This window comes from Coturnix japonica, chromosome 1 (genome assembly GCF_001577835.2).
Source record: "Coturnix japonica isolate 7356 chromosome 1, Coturnix japonica 2.1, whole genome shotgun sequence".
In the NCBI taxonomy this organism is placed as follows: Eukaryota; Metazoa; Chordata; class Aves; order Galliformes; family Phasianidae; genus Coturnix; species Coturnix japonica.
The window spans coordinates 31,847,737-31,864,441 of NC_029516.1; the positions used below are offsets into that span (position 1 = coordinate 31,847,737).

The following is a 16,705-nucleotide window of genomic DNA, read 5'->3' on the forward strand; positions in this document are numbered from 1 at the left end:
TACCAATGCTATGAAGTTCTTTGTCAATTTAAGTTAACAAACACATCTTCTCATTGTTTTGCAGCTTAGTTGGCTTTTTGATCTGTATCCATAAAATACCCCATCTAGTTTCTTACTTTTGAATCTTCTCATCTTACACAATTTCTGTTCGTTTTATTTCCTGTTAGTGTAACTAGAACTAGAACTAAATTAGCTGTATGCTTCCTATGAGCAATTCTTTTTCAGTTAAGTTTGGCCTTGTGAAAAATAGTAGGTCTACATGAAGAGCAGCAGTATTTATGATCCAAAATGTGTTTTGATGAGTAATGATGAAGTCTGTTGAGATTTTCCCAAAACTGAAGGTTCCAATACCTGTAAAATAAAATAAAATAAAATAAAATAAAATAAAATAAAATAAAATAAAATAAAAACACCATTTATTCACTCTATGCCTTAGATGAACTTAATAAAAAATTTAAGATATTAAGTAAAGCAGAAATCATAGTCAAACCTACGTGGAAAAGAAAAACCAAGCAAAAAAATAAAATAAAATAAAATAGAAACCCCAAACCTAATTACATTTCCTCTGGGCATTTGCATCTCTTTGCACAGTATGAGTAACATTTCATGAATAAGTCTCAAATGTGAATTGCTATAAAACATACTGGTAATGTCCTCTCATCTTCAGGAAAAGACTCAGACTGGCTCACATGGTGGGTCTCTCTGGGCTACTGATCTGGCTCTATATTTCAGCTTGGTGGTAGCCAGCAGTCATCTGCTAAGCAATTCATACTTCAACCACATTTACCATGCTCAGTCTCCCCAGAGACAGTGCACAGAGGGTCCAGTTTGAAATCACCAAGGTACTAAAACTGACCTTTTCCCTCTACACACAGAAAATAAACAAGGGTATTAGATTCCATAGCAGTAGTGAACCATTGCACCCACTGGTTAGGTACCTTGGAAGAATGCTCAGCACTCTGTGGATATCTCAGGATGCTGTTCAGTACCTCCAGCTGTGCAACTAAAAATCAGTAATCACTTCATGGCTAGGTAAGGATCAGTATTTGACATAAAACCTTTATATAGATAGCCTTTACTAGTCATGCTCTTGTACTCTGATGGACAGATTGCCATTTGAGAAGAGCAACTACAGAATATGAGGAAATGCTCAGACACATTCACATTGCTCCCATCAACCAGTAAGTGATCTTGCTTAATGACAAGTTTAATTCAATCCCTAACCTCATTCTAAAATGTCAGTCTGATGCCATCAAACTCTCATTAAGAAATTTCTATATAAAGGAATTATTGCTTGGTTTACAGATAAACTGGGCAGTAACAGACCTCTCAGCTTCCCCACTTTGGTAGATGTCTATTCCAAACTTTGCTTGCTGTTGCACATAGAGGAATATTCACACATCTGTGACTTGCTTTCTCTTGCAATGTCATCACAGCCTTATTAAAAAGTTGTCCTAATCTTTTAAAAGGAAAAACCAAAACACATGGAAGCCTGGGCATGGTTTTGGGGGAGTAGGATGCCTACAACTGCTAGGCTGATGGAAGTAGGTTGGTTTGTACAGTACCACATTCACGCTGAGAATCTCTCTCCTTCTACCTTTGTACCTCATTTTTCAGTTCTCTCTTCTCTTGCTGTTGTTGTTGCTTGTTTGTTTTTTTACCATTCTTACTTTGTTTAATTTTTTTTTATAACTTCTAAAATTTAGCTTTTAAAGCGGTTTCTCTCTGTTCTCTCCTCCCAGTCCATCCATGATCACCTTGGCAATGCCAATAGATCATGCTCAGAGGGCTCTCTGAGCCATGACAGCTAGGAACTGGACTAGAAGACTGTAGACAAAGAATGTTAAGGTGTGAACCCCAGATGCTGTTGGACTGACTGCCACTGCATACCTGCTTTCCTTTTGAAATATCGCTTTGAATGAACACATCGGTAGGGGTCATGCATTAAGACTTTGACTTAAAACATCCTATTACGATAAGTATAACCAGATCTAAATCAGTAGCTATTAATTATGACAGTTGTGAGATCTAGAAAATCAGAAGATAATGCCTTTCATATTTCCTACAACATTTAAAGTAATTTTAGAAAGTTAACATAAAGTAAAACATGGATTATATCTAACTTTGCTTAACTCTGTTCTCTGAACTTTTCTTTTTATTTCACTATTTGGGGTGAAGCACAGTATTTTAAATGGCAAACAGGGTGATTAATTCATTTAAGAAATCAGAAATATTCCAACTTTTATTGTTTGTAGGCTTAATAAAGCTTTTAGGGAATCCTTATTCTCAAAATGACAACAATAGACATGAGCCCTGGCTTTAAAAACCCCATATATTTTATTAACTTTGTACCCGTAACAGAAGTTTGAAGAATCCCAAGTGTTTGTAGGACTGAATTTGAAACTAGTTCAAAAATTGTTGTACTTTCATATGAAAATAATTTCTTTTTAAAAGAATAAATATCCACCTTTTACTGTGAACCATCACTGAAAACAGGTTGGCTTTTTTTTTTCCATATTTGAACAGCACTATGTGGTTTTCCAGGAGAAAATCAATACTTAAGAAGAAAAGTAGCAAAAACATTCATTTCTTCATAAAACCCATCTTCTACTGGTGGAAAATGAAGTAAAATATTCCAGTGGAAAAAAAAAACAAACATCCATTATTAAACAAGCATTTAAAGAAGGAAAGAAGGAAGAAGAGTAATCCTTTATAATCAGTCTTCTTTTTTATACCCTGATCATGCAAGACCTGAAAAGAATCCCAGGTCTGAAATATTTGATAAGAGCTCTGAGTTCTACTGAGGTTTGTTCTTACTATTCTGTCACTTCTGAAAGCAAACATTTAATTTATCCCTGCAAAGAACAGGAGATAATTTGTCAACTTGCAACCTCTCTTACCTCAGTTCTGATAATGAGGTTACAACATAAACCCAGCCCTCTTGGCCAAAACTTCAAACTGCATCTCTGAGACATTCTCTGTTTTACTTTTCAGAAGCATAGAAAAGATGAGTTGCTCTATTCTTCCTATTTTCAGAGAAACTTGCATGTTCTTCTAGCCTAAAACATATTCTTTATTATTAAGTATATATTTCCAGCATCATTAGGCTACCAATGTAAACCAAATTTCACAACTGCAAGTAATGTTAAAAATCTCACAGGGAAATGGTTAAGAATTGAAAAACAAAATCTAATTGTAATGCCAAATGTTTCTGAAGTAAAATGGCAATACTACTTGTTGCTCACCTTTTGGTAGCTTGATCTGGTAGGAGTGCAATACTCTGCAGTCCAGCTCTGGGATTTCTCATGGTTGGACACAGACTTTGGGGATTTGGGTCTCTGAGTGCATGTTCATCACCAGGGGTTCCCTCTGTGGCTGACAGAAGGGGACAGGTCTTCAGAGGACGCCCCACCTCATCTGCCTGGTATCCTTGCTGTCAAAGGTTCTGAAGATACTTGTATACAGCACTGTCTGTGTGGGGGCCTGTGGGCACTGAGATTTTGTTGGCTAGTTTTCTGGAATCAAAGGTAAGGGACATGACTGATACAAGGTCACTATGAAAATAAGTCAGCCAATTGTACTGGCTTGCTGGATTGTAGGGTTGGCCACTGCTTTGTTTTTCAATCCCAGTCACTGACCAGAAGTTCTTGTCATGTAACAGTTGAATCACTGACAGATTGAAAATGAGAGTATGAAGCCATCACTGAGCAGATTCTTGTTTTGGAGGCTTCAACCTTATGTCAAGTTAAATCAGACAGTTGGTGTTGTGGTTTAACCTGGCATATGGCTGAGCACCACACAGCTGTTTGTTCACTTACCCCATTCCCAGTTTGATGGGGGAGAGAATCAAAAAAACGAGTAGAACTTGTGGGTTGAGATAAAACTATTTACTAAGATAGAGGAAAGGAAAAAGATAATAATTATGGCAAATACATACATATATATATGAACACATATAACAAGTGATGAACAAGGAATTGCTCACTATCCCCCAACTAAAGCTCAGCAGAAGAGAGCCAGATGAACTCCCACCCCCTTTAAAACTCCTTCTGCATGATGTCATATGGTATGGAATATCCCTTTAGCTAATTCTGTACTAATTCTGTTCCTTCCCATCTCAAAAGACACAATGAAAAGACAGATATCAACAGATATCAATATATTTGGTCAGAGATTTGAAGTTTGAAGCTTAAGCAAAGAACAACTGCCTAGACTTCAGAATAAACCTTTTCACTTACACAGAGGTTTAGCACTTTTATTAGTGCTGAAATTCATACAGTTCATCTGATAAGATCTGTCTATATGTTATCTCAGAAAAAGTTGTGCTGTAAATAGATACAATTTTAGAGCCACATGTGGCCCCAGAAATATCATCAGCCTCAGCACATTTTGTATTTAACCATCTATCTCACCCAAATAAGTCTTGCTATCAAATTCTTGAACACGGAATCATGGTCTGGATCTCACAAAAGGCTGCACTGCTTTCTAACCCAAGTATCTTGGTTTGTGTACCATGTAATTGGGTAACTGCCTCCCAAATATCCACAGAGTCCTACAGAAATGTGTTTAGGTTTTCCTTCTTTACACGGTCTTCATCTTCTTCATAAACAGCTGTAATCAACAACATCAGTAATGAGCCTGAGACTGACTTCAATGTCTCTGCCAACCCTGCTTTACAATAATAGGCCAGTTCTGCTCCAGATCGTGCTCATTTAACAAACATCTTTTGGCTACTGGTTACGGTTACGAATAAAAGGATTATCAGGCATTTATGGTTGTTCAGTGCAATCCATATGCAATCCATACCTTCTTCAAAGCAGAATTTATTTAGCTGTGCTTTTAAAGCACAGACTGCTGGATAACCATTGGGTTAGCTTCAGCTCTTTGCATTCTCTAGAATAAAATTCCAGCAGCAAATTGGAAACACTTTCTTATTCTAGGTCACTTAAAGAGTATATATTCAGACACAGAATATGTAAATCTTGTAACTGAGTAATGCTCAATATGATGCATTTAAGAGAGGTTTCCTACCATGTCATCAAGACTTTCTGAGCAGGATGTGGAAACTTCTCTGCATTGGGTTCCCTTGTTTTCTCTACATGAAGTTTCAGAGTTAGATAAATGTTTTATAGTTATCTATTTAGCAAGAAAAGTGTCTTTTCCGGTCCCCAGGTGTGAGCAACAGGGAAGAAAAGTCAACCAGAAGCAAATTTGGCAGTAGGTAGTTCTGTCCATTTTTTGCCCTGTGAGAAGTCCCCCAACATCTGCAACAGAGGTGTTCTCAGTGGAGGATGTGGAGCAGATGCCCTCCCTAACAACATTAGGTGAGGGACCTCTTGGAATCGCAAACTGTCCATGACTTGTCTTGGGCAGGAGTGAGGAGAGGAAAATAGGGCAACGGAAATTAGAATTGTGTGAGCAAGAGAGTTTCTGTTGGGTGACCCAACTGAAAAATCAAGAAAGAAAATTAATTTGGAGTCAGCCCAAAAAACTCATCCAACTCAAAATGAAACAACTCATTATGCTTTCAAATCTCTTTTTATCATTTGAGAGAAAATGTAGGTAAAACTCTAAACCAAAGCACTATTTCCAAGTGCAAAACTATTTTCTTTAGAAAACGTCAGAATGAAATATTTCAATTTGATTTCCCTTTTCTGAGTTGTAACTATTGATTGAAGTGAAACCCAGCATACCTGACTGGAAGTACATCTTTATTTTCTTCTGGTCAGTAACTGTCCCAGACATTTCCCCTGCTGTAAAGGAAATCCTACCTGCCATCCTTCACACATCCACAAGCCACATGTGTCCTGCAAGAAGAACTTAGTAGGACATTCTGCCTATCCTGCTGCATGACATTTTCAGGGCTCCAGCTCATTAGGTTTCCACTGTAGAATCTTTTAGCTGGTTGTTTTCAAGATTAGAGAAGTTAATAAATAGATGAATGACTGTCTCTAGCACTTGTGGACAAATGGTTTGTTTAGGTTTAGCCAGAACATGGAAAGCTCAAGAGATGCATCTGACATTTCTGGGTAGGGCAGCTTAAAAAAAGGACAATGTAGAAGGGGAACAGAAAAAGTAGAAAAAAGAAGGAAGTTAATCATCCATTGGTAAAGAGATTATATCAGTGAGCAATAGTGCAAGTAGTTCTTGGTCTAGTCTTTCTAAACAAGGAAGAAGACAAGCATTTCTAGAACAATTCCACCTCATTCCACCGCATTATCTTTATAAACTTCAGTGGAGTTCAAACAAATCACACCTGGATAATTCTTTTTACTTTCCTTCATCTGTAAAGGGAGACAAGTGTATCTCTGGGAGAAGGTCATCGATAGTCAGTGAGATGAATTCCCTAATTTGTGTTTAGCTTTGCTCTCTTTGCTGTCAGCTGTTGCAAGTTTGAATGATAAAGTATGTCAGCCAAGAACTCATGACAATATAATTTCTTATGTCACTAGTAAGAAAATAAATATACTTTTCAATATAGTATAAGTTTAATTCCCTAAATGGATGGTTGCTTTTGTCTTGAAATCTCTCTGGATCACAGTCAACAAGGCATAGTTTAATACTGCTTTAATGCTAATTCATTACAGTACCTGATGTAAGACATTGCAACTACAACTGGATTAGTTTTGATTTCTCTTTGAGTAACTGAGGAAGCTACACAGGCAGAAATATTTTCCTGTCAGTGTTTATAGCACATCACAATACCCAGTCATGAGGAGTCTTTAAGATGCCTCCTTAGCACACTTTTTTCTTTCACTATTTGGACACTTTTTGACCTCTTTAACCTTCATGCAGCCACTTATGATCCTGGGTGTACCAGAGCAACTCGTCTGTCTTTGCCCAGGGGATGCTGCTGAAGGAACTGATAATGACACCAAGCTCTCTTCTGAACACTCCCAAATCCATGGTGCTGCTGAGCACTCCTTTGTCTTAGCACTACGGGTCAGTGAGTTTTCATGTAGTTCCTGCTACTTGTCCATTTATCTCTGTCTCATCTGACTCGGGAGGACAGTCTGAAACTTTCTGCCAGTGGCCATTCAAGATAGGACCTTACCTAAGGAGAACTACTCAGGCAGAATGAGTGAACCACACCAAAGATTCTCAGAAGTGCTATTTTTCCAGCATCTCCCCACGAGAAAAGCTGATCCACACACTCTCCACAAAACCCTGTCCTGTGGTAAGCTGAAACTTCAGATTTAATGAAGAATCCTGTCCCCAGAATGAGTTTGCATCCTTTCTGGATACAAGAATACAGCCACTCAGCCCAGCAGCCCCCCAGGCATGATACGTCACCTCCCTTGCTTTTCAGTAAAAGAGAAAAGCTCTATGAGACGGCAGTATTTGAAAACCAATATCTCTTTATTATAATAAATTAAAAAATAAGCATTTATGAAACAATCCATCTGCATATAAATATTACACAGCAGTTTTAATTTTACAGTTCATTCTGAAGCTTCTGGTCTCCATAAATACATCCCTGTGGCTATGTTTTAATTAATCTGTATAAATACAAGTACAGTATAATTACTACAAAATTATTACCTTAAAATAAGTTACCATTAAATATGAGCAACAAAACTAATTTCTGAATGTCTAAAGTTCCAGCTTTTCAGGTAAAGGTCAGAAGAGGGCAACATACACAAGAGAGATTTTGAAGTCAAAGGCTGAAAACTCCCTGGCTACAGAGCACTGCCTACCTTGGCCAAAGCTGACTCAGAGGTGTCAAATCTCAGCCTATGAAATACAGAAAGAGTTGTCTTATTCCAGAGCGGATGAGCAGGATAGGAGCATGCCTTTGAAAACAACCAGTGTGCAACAGTGAAGTGGAGCCACAAACGCTGTTCTGCCGACTTCATTTTCCAGGCAGGCAGCAATATGCTTCCATCTGTGCCCACCTGATTTGCTATTTCTGGTACAGACTGAAAAGTGTGCTGCAGCTACCGGCAGGATTTTTTGCACAGTAGTTAATCAATGTAGTAAGAGCTCTGGGAGATATTCCATCAAGACTAATCTGACTGGTTTTTCTTTTCAGTTTTTCTTCTTGTTCCCTCCCTTCTTTGGGGCATCAGTACAAGCATTTTCTATGTAGTCAAACAGTAAATCCAGTTCTCCGATGGCTTTGTTCTTTCCATTCTCTCCCAACTAGAAAAGAGCAGAACACTGGTCTTAACATCCCTCCATTTCTCAGAAGACTTAAATTAGGCTTGTCACAGAAACTGCACTGAGAACTTACTCTCCTCTTTCTCACAAGTAGTTCTGTTAAAGTCAATATATCATCAAATATAAACTAGCTCATTCAAATCCAGTCTAGTATACGCAGTAGCTCGCAGCTCAATTTCTAAGGGCTAGTTACTATAAGATATGCAGAGAGTTAACAGTACACATGAAGGAACTCTGGAAGTGGAAACACCACTCGTCTCCTCTTTAATGCCCCTGCAAACTTCACCTTTTATATAAATTCCAGAGCTCGCTTCATGACTCTGTCAGCTTTACTTTAGTTAAACAACTGGAGTTTTGAACGGCACTTCTTAAAAACAGAGAAAGAATATACCTCTTTCATTTTGCTCTTCATCTCTTCCAGGTTCTTTTCAATATGTTCTCTGTTTCCTGAGTGTTTCTAAAGAAAGAAAATATCCAGAGGTAACATTGACAGATGCATGTGACAATATGCTGCTTTTCTTTTTGTTTTCTTTTTTTTTTTTTTTCCCCTTTTTCACACGTTTCTATCAACCTCCAGTTTGATATCTTAGATCTGAGGTTTCCTTTCATATCACTGTCTCTTGCCACTATTTGCAGATTTCTGAGATTCAGGAGCAGTGACAAGAATCACAGCCAAGGGAAAGAAAATCAACACTACTTACACATCTGCTCAGCTCCGAGATCAGGGATGCCAGGAACTGTGCCACATCCTCAGCATATGGGTACCGCTCCTTGGCCTCTGTGAGGACGTCCTTCACTATAATCTCTGCAATCCTCTTCATCACGTAGCAGCGGTTGTTCTCCTATGTGTTTAAATAAGAGGTCATGTTAAATTGTGGGAAGAGGCCAACAAGTGCTGCAGAACAACATGGGGATCTGTCTTTAGCTGGAAGACTCACCCTGATGTTGACATAGATTTTCTGACCGATGAGTCTATTGTCAGTGTCCTGATCTGAGACCCTGGCCTGAGGGGGAAAAAAGGAAATGTCAGGTGAGGATGGGAGACTTACCTAAAAATTAACAGTGAACCCTGAGGTTTCACCAATAACAGTTCCAGTGACAAAAAGAAATGGACACTGTAAGCAGGTAGGTAAGGTACAGGAAGGTAAGCTTGGAAAATTCAGCTGTTTCTTTCCACAACTGCATAAGAATCAAGGTCACAGGAAAGTAAATATGCAGAAATCTGAATTCCTGTCCCTCTTGTAAACATCGGAGGTCGTAGTGGTTATGATGACTAAACCAGAACCTGCGGGTAGCCATCCTCAGCATCTCCCACAGTGCTGCATCATCTCCCACAGCGCTGCATTGCAGCCCTCGATGCAGTATGTGGGGGGAGATCCACACATGATAGAGATGGTCAAGAAACCTGTCCAGGCACAGAGCTGAAAAGCCAACATGCCCAGCTCTGAGAACAAGAGTAATTTAAGATCATATCTCACAATTGTCCCTGTGTAGCAGCAGCCGCTCCAGAGGAGCTGAGCAGCTTCCCTTGGCCACAGCACCAGTGGGCAATGGGACTATTCCACACATCAACCTCTGTCCCACTGCAAATGTTTTTGTTTTCTGTATGAGTGCAGAAGAAAGAGAGATAAATGATGAAGGCAAGAAACCAGGGCACTGGCAGGGAAGGAGGTCCTCACATCTTGCCATGAAGGGAAAGTGAGTTATCATACCATTTCAGCCAAGGTGTAGGTGCGATTCCTGATGTAGGGCTGCTGGAAGTTGGTTTTCCTTAGCCTGCAGGCTTGATGGGCATTGGAAACCATCCCTATCCCTTTTGGAGGCAGAGGGCTGGTGAGAAGAAGGGGGAAACAGCAACAGCAGCAGAAGACGACCCATCCCGAGAAACTCCTGGTCAGGGTGTGCAGGGTGGCCATGGCTCACGTCCGTCCCAAGGGCTGTAGTTACAGCACTCAGCACTGATGAGAGAAAGCAGTGTTAGCAGTGGGGAGAGTGAGCAAGGGCAAAGGGAGAGAGGCAGAACGGCTGCAAGCCTTACCTTTGCTGTGATTCTCAATGTGCTGTGAAGGAGGTGAGGTGTGCCTTATATAGGGACATCAACATCCCTCTCAGCTTTTTTTGGGGGGAGTATTGGTGGTGAATTAAAAATGACATCAGCAAGTCTCTTACTTTCCTGTATCTTCTTCTGAGAACTTCCTAACCACTACAAAACCCACAAATACAACTTCAAGGCAATTGTAACCTTCAGGTTCTTATAAAGTAAACCAATTTTTAATGCAGGGACAAAGCGGGGGCTTTTACTGGGACTGTGATCCTGAATCCTTTTCTCATAAAAACATCTAAGAAGTTCATAGATTTGTGCCTTCTGTCCCAATTGTGCCATACTAACTGCATTGGTAATTTGATGGCAAATAACATCATATGTATTAATTTATATTCGTCTTCTGTTGTATAAGACTAGTGACCCACTGGAGATGATGAAGGTACACAGATGGTCAGAGATTGCTCCAGACCTAGACCACTCTGACCAGCTCTGGTTCTCACCTCAAAAAATCCCTTCCCACACTGGGCTGCACTGGAGCCATGGGCTATCTGCCCATCAGTGTTCATTTCTCTCTGGGACATCAGAAACTGTATAGGACCAACAATGAATTTCTCACATCCCTCATCCTCACACTCCCATTTTCCAAACAATGATCCATATTTTAGGCTGTAACCAGGGGTAATAGCCAGAGCCGAGGCCACACACTTACATTTTATCTTCTTCTGACACATTCACATCCTTCAATTCTCCATGTTTCTGTCACCCCAATTGCCTCCTATCTCATCTCTGTGTGGCTCTGAAGCCTCTGGAGCTGCACCTACTCACCCTGAAGCCACTTCCAGCAGAGCCACCATCACCACGACCCTTTCCATGACTCACATGTATGCCACCCATTCTCATGCCTGGCCTTCAACAGCAAGCCTGGGTTCAGGATGCTGACCACACAGTTCATATCCCAAATGTACCACAAGACTATTCAAGAACATGTTTATAAACTCTTTTCTGTGAATTTATTTGCCAGGTGAATAAGAAGATGGGAGGGTGCATTACAGGTAGACAAAAACAGGCAGTGAAGAACAAACTGGGAGAAATACAGGCAGAGTCTGTTTCAAAGTGTTGGCCTTCTCTGAAGTGCACTCCCATGAATTCCTCTTCAAGGGCTAACAGCCTGATAACCACCACCTGCTTTGAATTTTAAGCTAGGTTTCTCTTACTTCTCTACCAGCTCATCCAGCAGTTTAGATGTCCCAAGCCCAGAACAAAAGCCGTGAACAGGTATTCTGACCCTTTCCAAGGGGAGCAATAGCCCCTGTCTTGCCCCAGATCCTGTCCTCCTGAGCTTCTAGACCCCACCTCCCATCACACACTCTCACTTGACTCAGTTCCAGTTTTGCCTGACCTCTTCTCATAACATGGAAAGTGTTTGTGGCCTGTGTATGCACACGCTGCCCAAATTGTGGTGAGGAGACCACATGGTCTCAGGATTCCCATACTGATGGATATCTAAATATCATCAGGCATATGGATGAGGAATTAGATGCTGAATCTTCCTCCTGCCCTCTTTTATGCAGTGATTACAGGATCTCTTCTATCTGGCTTCTCTAGTATTTGCGAATCATAGACTTGGATGTATATATTTTCATAGGAAGCGTTAAGTCATACTTCATGAGCCTCTCTCCCATTTATGCTGTCAGAAATCTCTTTCAGCTGTGCGTCATTGGCTGTGCCATGCTGTCTTCCTTCCGAGGCTTGCAAAATGTCCTTATTTCATTTGTTTGCTTTATCTCTGCTGCTCATACTTTTATTTTCCAGGCATCAAAAGGACAATTTTCAGTTTTAATTAATTCTTACTTCACGAATTTCCTTTTTATGATGTTTGTAAAGCCTTTGCATTACTTAATCTTTTGCTGGCCATTGTGAGTTATAACAACATTGTCTCCCTTTTTTAGCTTGCTGTGAATACAGCCAAGTCCAAAAATGAAAGTTCAGAGTCTTTCTGGACACAAAGTTTAGCAGTTCAACATGTTCTTCTTGCACATCAGTCCACACCTGGCCATTTCCTGACTACTTTTTACCAAGAGACTGCTGGTTCTTGATGTACCCCTGAGTTACGGCATAGCCGTGGTCATGGCTGCAGTTATTTCCCTTAGCATGTCAAGCTGTTCACAGATTGCATTTTCTTCTCCATGACGTCCCAAGAAGCAAGCATCTGTCCTACCACTGACCTCACTAATACAATTTTAAAGCTTAATTACGTGGAGTTTCCCTAATTCATTAAGAAACCATAGCGGTTGAATATTCTCGACAATGACTTCTTGACCCATATTGAACACAGAGGATTTTTTGAGGAGGACTGGAACTCTACATCACATCTACCTCAAAAGCCACAGACACTTCCTTCTTGCTTTGAATGAGGCCACAGGTGAATAACCAATACTGTACTTCCATGTCGTACTTCAATCTGTGTATCACTAGCACACTGCCATGCAGGAGTTTCCTTCAGCTTTAATACATTTTCAATTAGATAAGTTTTATTGCATTATTAGAAACATCCTCAGGATCAAAGCATTGGACTGGAAACATTGTCAAGAGCTGAGATTTTGAAGACTTTCTGTGTTGTCTTCTTGGGTCTTTCACCCAACAAATGTAATTCCCATTAAGTATTTGTACAAATATACCGTAGATGACAAAGTGCTCAAAACTGAACAGTCAAAACCCCCCAGCACAAGAAGGATGCAGAACACTTGGAACAGGTCTAGAGGGTCACTAAGATGATCAGAGGGCTGGAGCACCCCTCCTATGAAGAAAGGATGAGGGAACTGGGCTTGTTTAGCTTGGAGAAGAGAAGGCTCCAGGGAGACCTCATTGTGGCCTTCCAGTACTTGAAGGGAGTTTACAAACAAGGGGGAGTGTGGCTATTTATATGGGTGGGTGGTGATAGGACAAGGGGGAATGGTTTTAAACTGAGACAGGGGAGGTTTAGGTTAGTTATTAGGAGGACGTTTTTCACTCAGAGGGTAGTGACACACTGGCACAGGTTGCCCAAGGAGGCTGTGGATGCCCCATCCCTGCAGGCATTCAAGACCAGGCTGGATGTGGCTCTGGGCAGCCTGGTCTGGTGGTTGGTGACCCTGCACATAGCAGGGGGGCTGAAACTAGGTGAGCATTGTGGTCCTTTTCAACCCAGGCCATTCTATAATTATATGATTCTATGAACCTATTTGAAAACATCTCCAACTTTCAGGTCACTCTCATCCCCTTCATTTTGCTCCTTTATTTACTTAATCAATTTCATATTATAATTTTGTTTTATTCTGATGAGCATTTTAAAAATGCATTATCCCCTAAATGAGCTAAATCGTTGCACTTTATTTAAGCTCTTCTAAGCTAAGATTTTTCCTAGTCTTTCAAGCTTGGAAAAAAGTAAAACAGACTCTGAAAATATTTCAGCTCACAGCAACAGAGTGACTGAGCTTGACCAGGTCCTCTAAGTCCATCTGCTCCACCCCCTGCCTAGTAGGGCCACCAGCACATGGTGCCTACGGCCATTCCAGGTGGCATCTGAAGATCTCCAGGGAGGAGACCCCAAAACCTCTCTGGACAGCCTGTGCCAGTGCTCCTTCATTTGCACAGCACAGAAGTGCTGCCTGACATTCAGAGGCAACCTCCTGTGCTCGCCCAGGTTTGTGCCCACTGCCTCTTGTCCTTGCACTGGGCACCACTGCAAAGAGTCTGGCTCCATCCTCTTTGCAGCCTCCCTTCAGATACTTGTACGCATTGATCAGGTCTCCTCAATCCTCTTCTTCTCCAGAGAGAACAGTTCCAGCCCTCTCAGCCTCTCCTCATAGCAGAGGTGCACTGGACTCTCCCCAGCACATCCATGTCTCTAATGCACTGGAGACACAGAACTTGGCACAACACTCCATGTGTGGCTTCACCAGAACTGAACAGAGGTGAAGGAGGTGTGGTGATGAAAGCGATAAAGCTCCAGAGGAGCCTTATTTTAGTCAGCTCTCTGCCCAACAATGAAAACATCAGTAATGAAAATTGCTCCTTCTTACACAGTATACAAAATAATTGAAATTTATATCTTTGCCTGTCTCCATCAAAGGCCTAATGATGAATTAGACAGAGAGAATTTGTTGGAAGGAGGCTTATATTATTAAAATTGCTTTGCCTGGGAACATTAGTTGAATCTGGAAAAGACCTCTGTATGAAGACACGCCAATGCTCAGAGCAGATACCACTGACTCAGGCATTTTCCAGAGGATGTGCGATTCACATAGCTCCCATGACCGTGACACTTCTGTACAGTGAGTAACATATTTCCTCTGTCAGTAACACTTTTGCTTGTATGTCTGATATTCCATCAAACACTTTTTCTGATCTTCGCTCAGCTCTGTTATATCATCTCTGGATCTATTAAGTGAAGGATTTTACATGAGAAAAATTGGAAAACTGGCATTTCATCTCATAGAAAATCTAAGTGGATGAGAACTAATAATTCATTGTGCTCTCAATTTTCAATTACATTCTACAAAAGATAATCCTTCCTGGCATAAAAGCCTTTATTGTCACCTCAGAAATGCTGACGTAGCAGAGCTCCTAGATAAGGCCAGCCAGAGCCACAGTGAGACAACACCATGCAGCTGTTTCTGATAGTACTACTGCTACCCCAGGATCACTGATGCTGTAACTTCCATTGCAGTATCAGGACGGTTCTGTGGTCACAAAGAAAACAGAAATTAACAGAGCCAGTGGAAGTGTTAACAGATGTTAGCCCAGCGGCTCTGCTTCTGCACAACTGTTGTTGACATCAATAAAACATAAAGAAAACTTTAGTTGGACTTCCCATCAGACCCATCATTTGGATGGATGGGAGAAAAAAGAACTGTATCTGTCTCAGTGCACATGGCTTCATGCTTCCAGTCACCACTATTCACCCCTCCACCAAACAGCAGCTCTCCTACTTCAGAGCGTAAAATCAAGCACAAACTCTGTCACTTTGCACAGTGACCTACATATCCAACTGTGGCTCACAAAGAGTCAGATCAGGTGAACTGAAACTTCAGTTCTTCCTGTTAATGTGGTGTGCTTGCACAGCAGTGACTCAGTGGCATGGCAAAGTGGAATTACTGACAGAGAGCATTGAAGAAAACCACCCTAACTGGGAACAGAATTATGCAAGCTGGCTTATAATCTGAAATTCAGTGGTACACGGTTACTTAGGTTAAGAAATAACCTCAGCATCATGCACCTTGATTTACCAAGTAAAGACTTATCATGTAACAATTCTACATCATTTTCAATAATTAAAGGCGTTCTGAAGGGAAGCAACAAATTCAAGGTGAAGTAGTTCTATGCAGACACTGCCCTTATGTCAGCACTTTCCATTGATGCTCCTGGAGAAGTCCTTGGCTGCTCAGTTACCCTGTACAACAGGGAGCTGGAGAAAGTCACAGCTCCTATCTCCTTAACAGTAGCCTTCTTGTTAGCATTTGTCTCTAGGAAGCCAAAAGCCCTTCTCCAGCCCAAAGTGATGCTATTGTCCATCCCCAGGAGAATAACACAGCCAGCGAGCTTCCTGTTGAAGTGGAACCATTGTCAAGAACATGAGATTTATGGAGCCAAAAGGAGTCCCAAAGAAAACAACTTAGGTTGCTGTTTTCCTGGGTTATCTGTTTTTAGCTGCATGTCGTGTCAGCTAAAAGAGATAAACCAGCCAAAGCCAGCTTCCTCTGGAAGTGTACTGCACACTCCTCACGAGAGCACTCCTCAGGGAACACACAGCCCCATATGGCCTGGCAGGACAGAAGCAAGGACTGTCATGACAGGAGCAGTCTGCTCATCCCTGTCCCCACTAGAGAGCTGGGCACACAATGTCCCAGGACAGGAAGCAATGCTCCTGTGTGTGTGTGGTGAGCACAGTGACTGGAGAGGGACCAGGGATAGGACTGCCCCACAAGGACAGGTTTTCTGGATCCTGTCAGCCATTGCCATTCAGCTTCAAAGATGATCAGGGGGCTGGAGCACCTCCCCTATGAAGGCAAGCTGAGGGAGCCAGGCTGGAATCGGGGCATTTATTTAGGTCGCTTCAAATGAAAGCTGCTGTTGGCTGTCGTGGTTTTCTTAATTGGTGAAACAACTTAAATACTAATTAGTACTTTTTGTTCTCTCTCATTTGTGTTTCTGTGCCTAAAGGAACTATTTTGCTTCAGGCTCTGCTAGAAGTCAGTTGACTAGTGGATAGCAGAGCTCCCACTTGCAACAGATGGCGACAGGGCTCTTTGCTGACAAAACACACCGTGTGGTAAGAGCTGCTCTGACAGCAGAGCATCAGCTGCCTGCCCAGCCTTACAGAACAGGCAGCTGTAATGAAGCACTATGGCATTATGCAAATAAGAGTGCACTGGATTTTTCGAAGAAGCTGTGCTTTTTACTGCGTCTTCAAATAATATAAAGTAGTTCACTGGCTATTATGGATAGCAGTAGGGGAAGAAA

General features: G+C 41.2%; 1 protein-coding gene across 1 annotated transcript; it reads right to left on the bottom strand.

The window, feature by feature from the left end:
- Positions 1 to 7,361: 7,361 nt before the first annotated feature.
- IL22 (interleukin 22) lies at positions 7,362 to 10,114 on the bottom strand. The gene is made up of 5 exons (XM_015855740.2): positions 9,873 to 10,114; positions 9,099 to 9,164; positions 8,862 to 9,002; positions 8,552 to 8,617; positions 7,362 to 8,142 (listed from the first exon to the last, which is right to left on the bottom strand). The coding sequence occupies exons 1-5, from the start codon at positions 10,074 to 10,076 to the stop codon at positions 8,029 to 8,031; spliced, it is 591 nt and encodes a 196-aa protein (XP_015711226.1). The 5' UTR covers positions 10,077 to 10,114; the 3' UTR covers positions 7,362 to 8,028.
- Positions 10,115 to 16,705: the final 6,591 nt, after the last annotated feature.

Coding starts and splice junctions, on each gene's coding strand:
- IL22 (XM_015855740.2), bottom strand. CDS start 10,076: ATGGCCACCCTGCACACCCTGACCAGGAGTTTCTCGGGATGGGTCGTC. Junction 9,165..9,872: donor CCTACACCTTGGCTGAAATG/GTATGATAACTC, acceptor TTTCCCCCTCAG/GCCAGGGTCTCAGATCAGGA. Junction 8,143..8,551: donor TGAAGAGCAAAATGAAAGAG/GTATATTCTTTC, acceptor GCTCTTTTCTAG/TTGGGAGAGAATGGAAAGAA.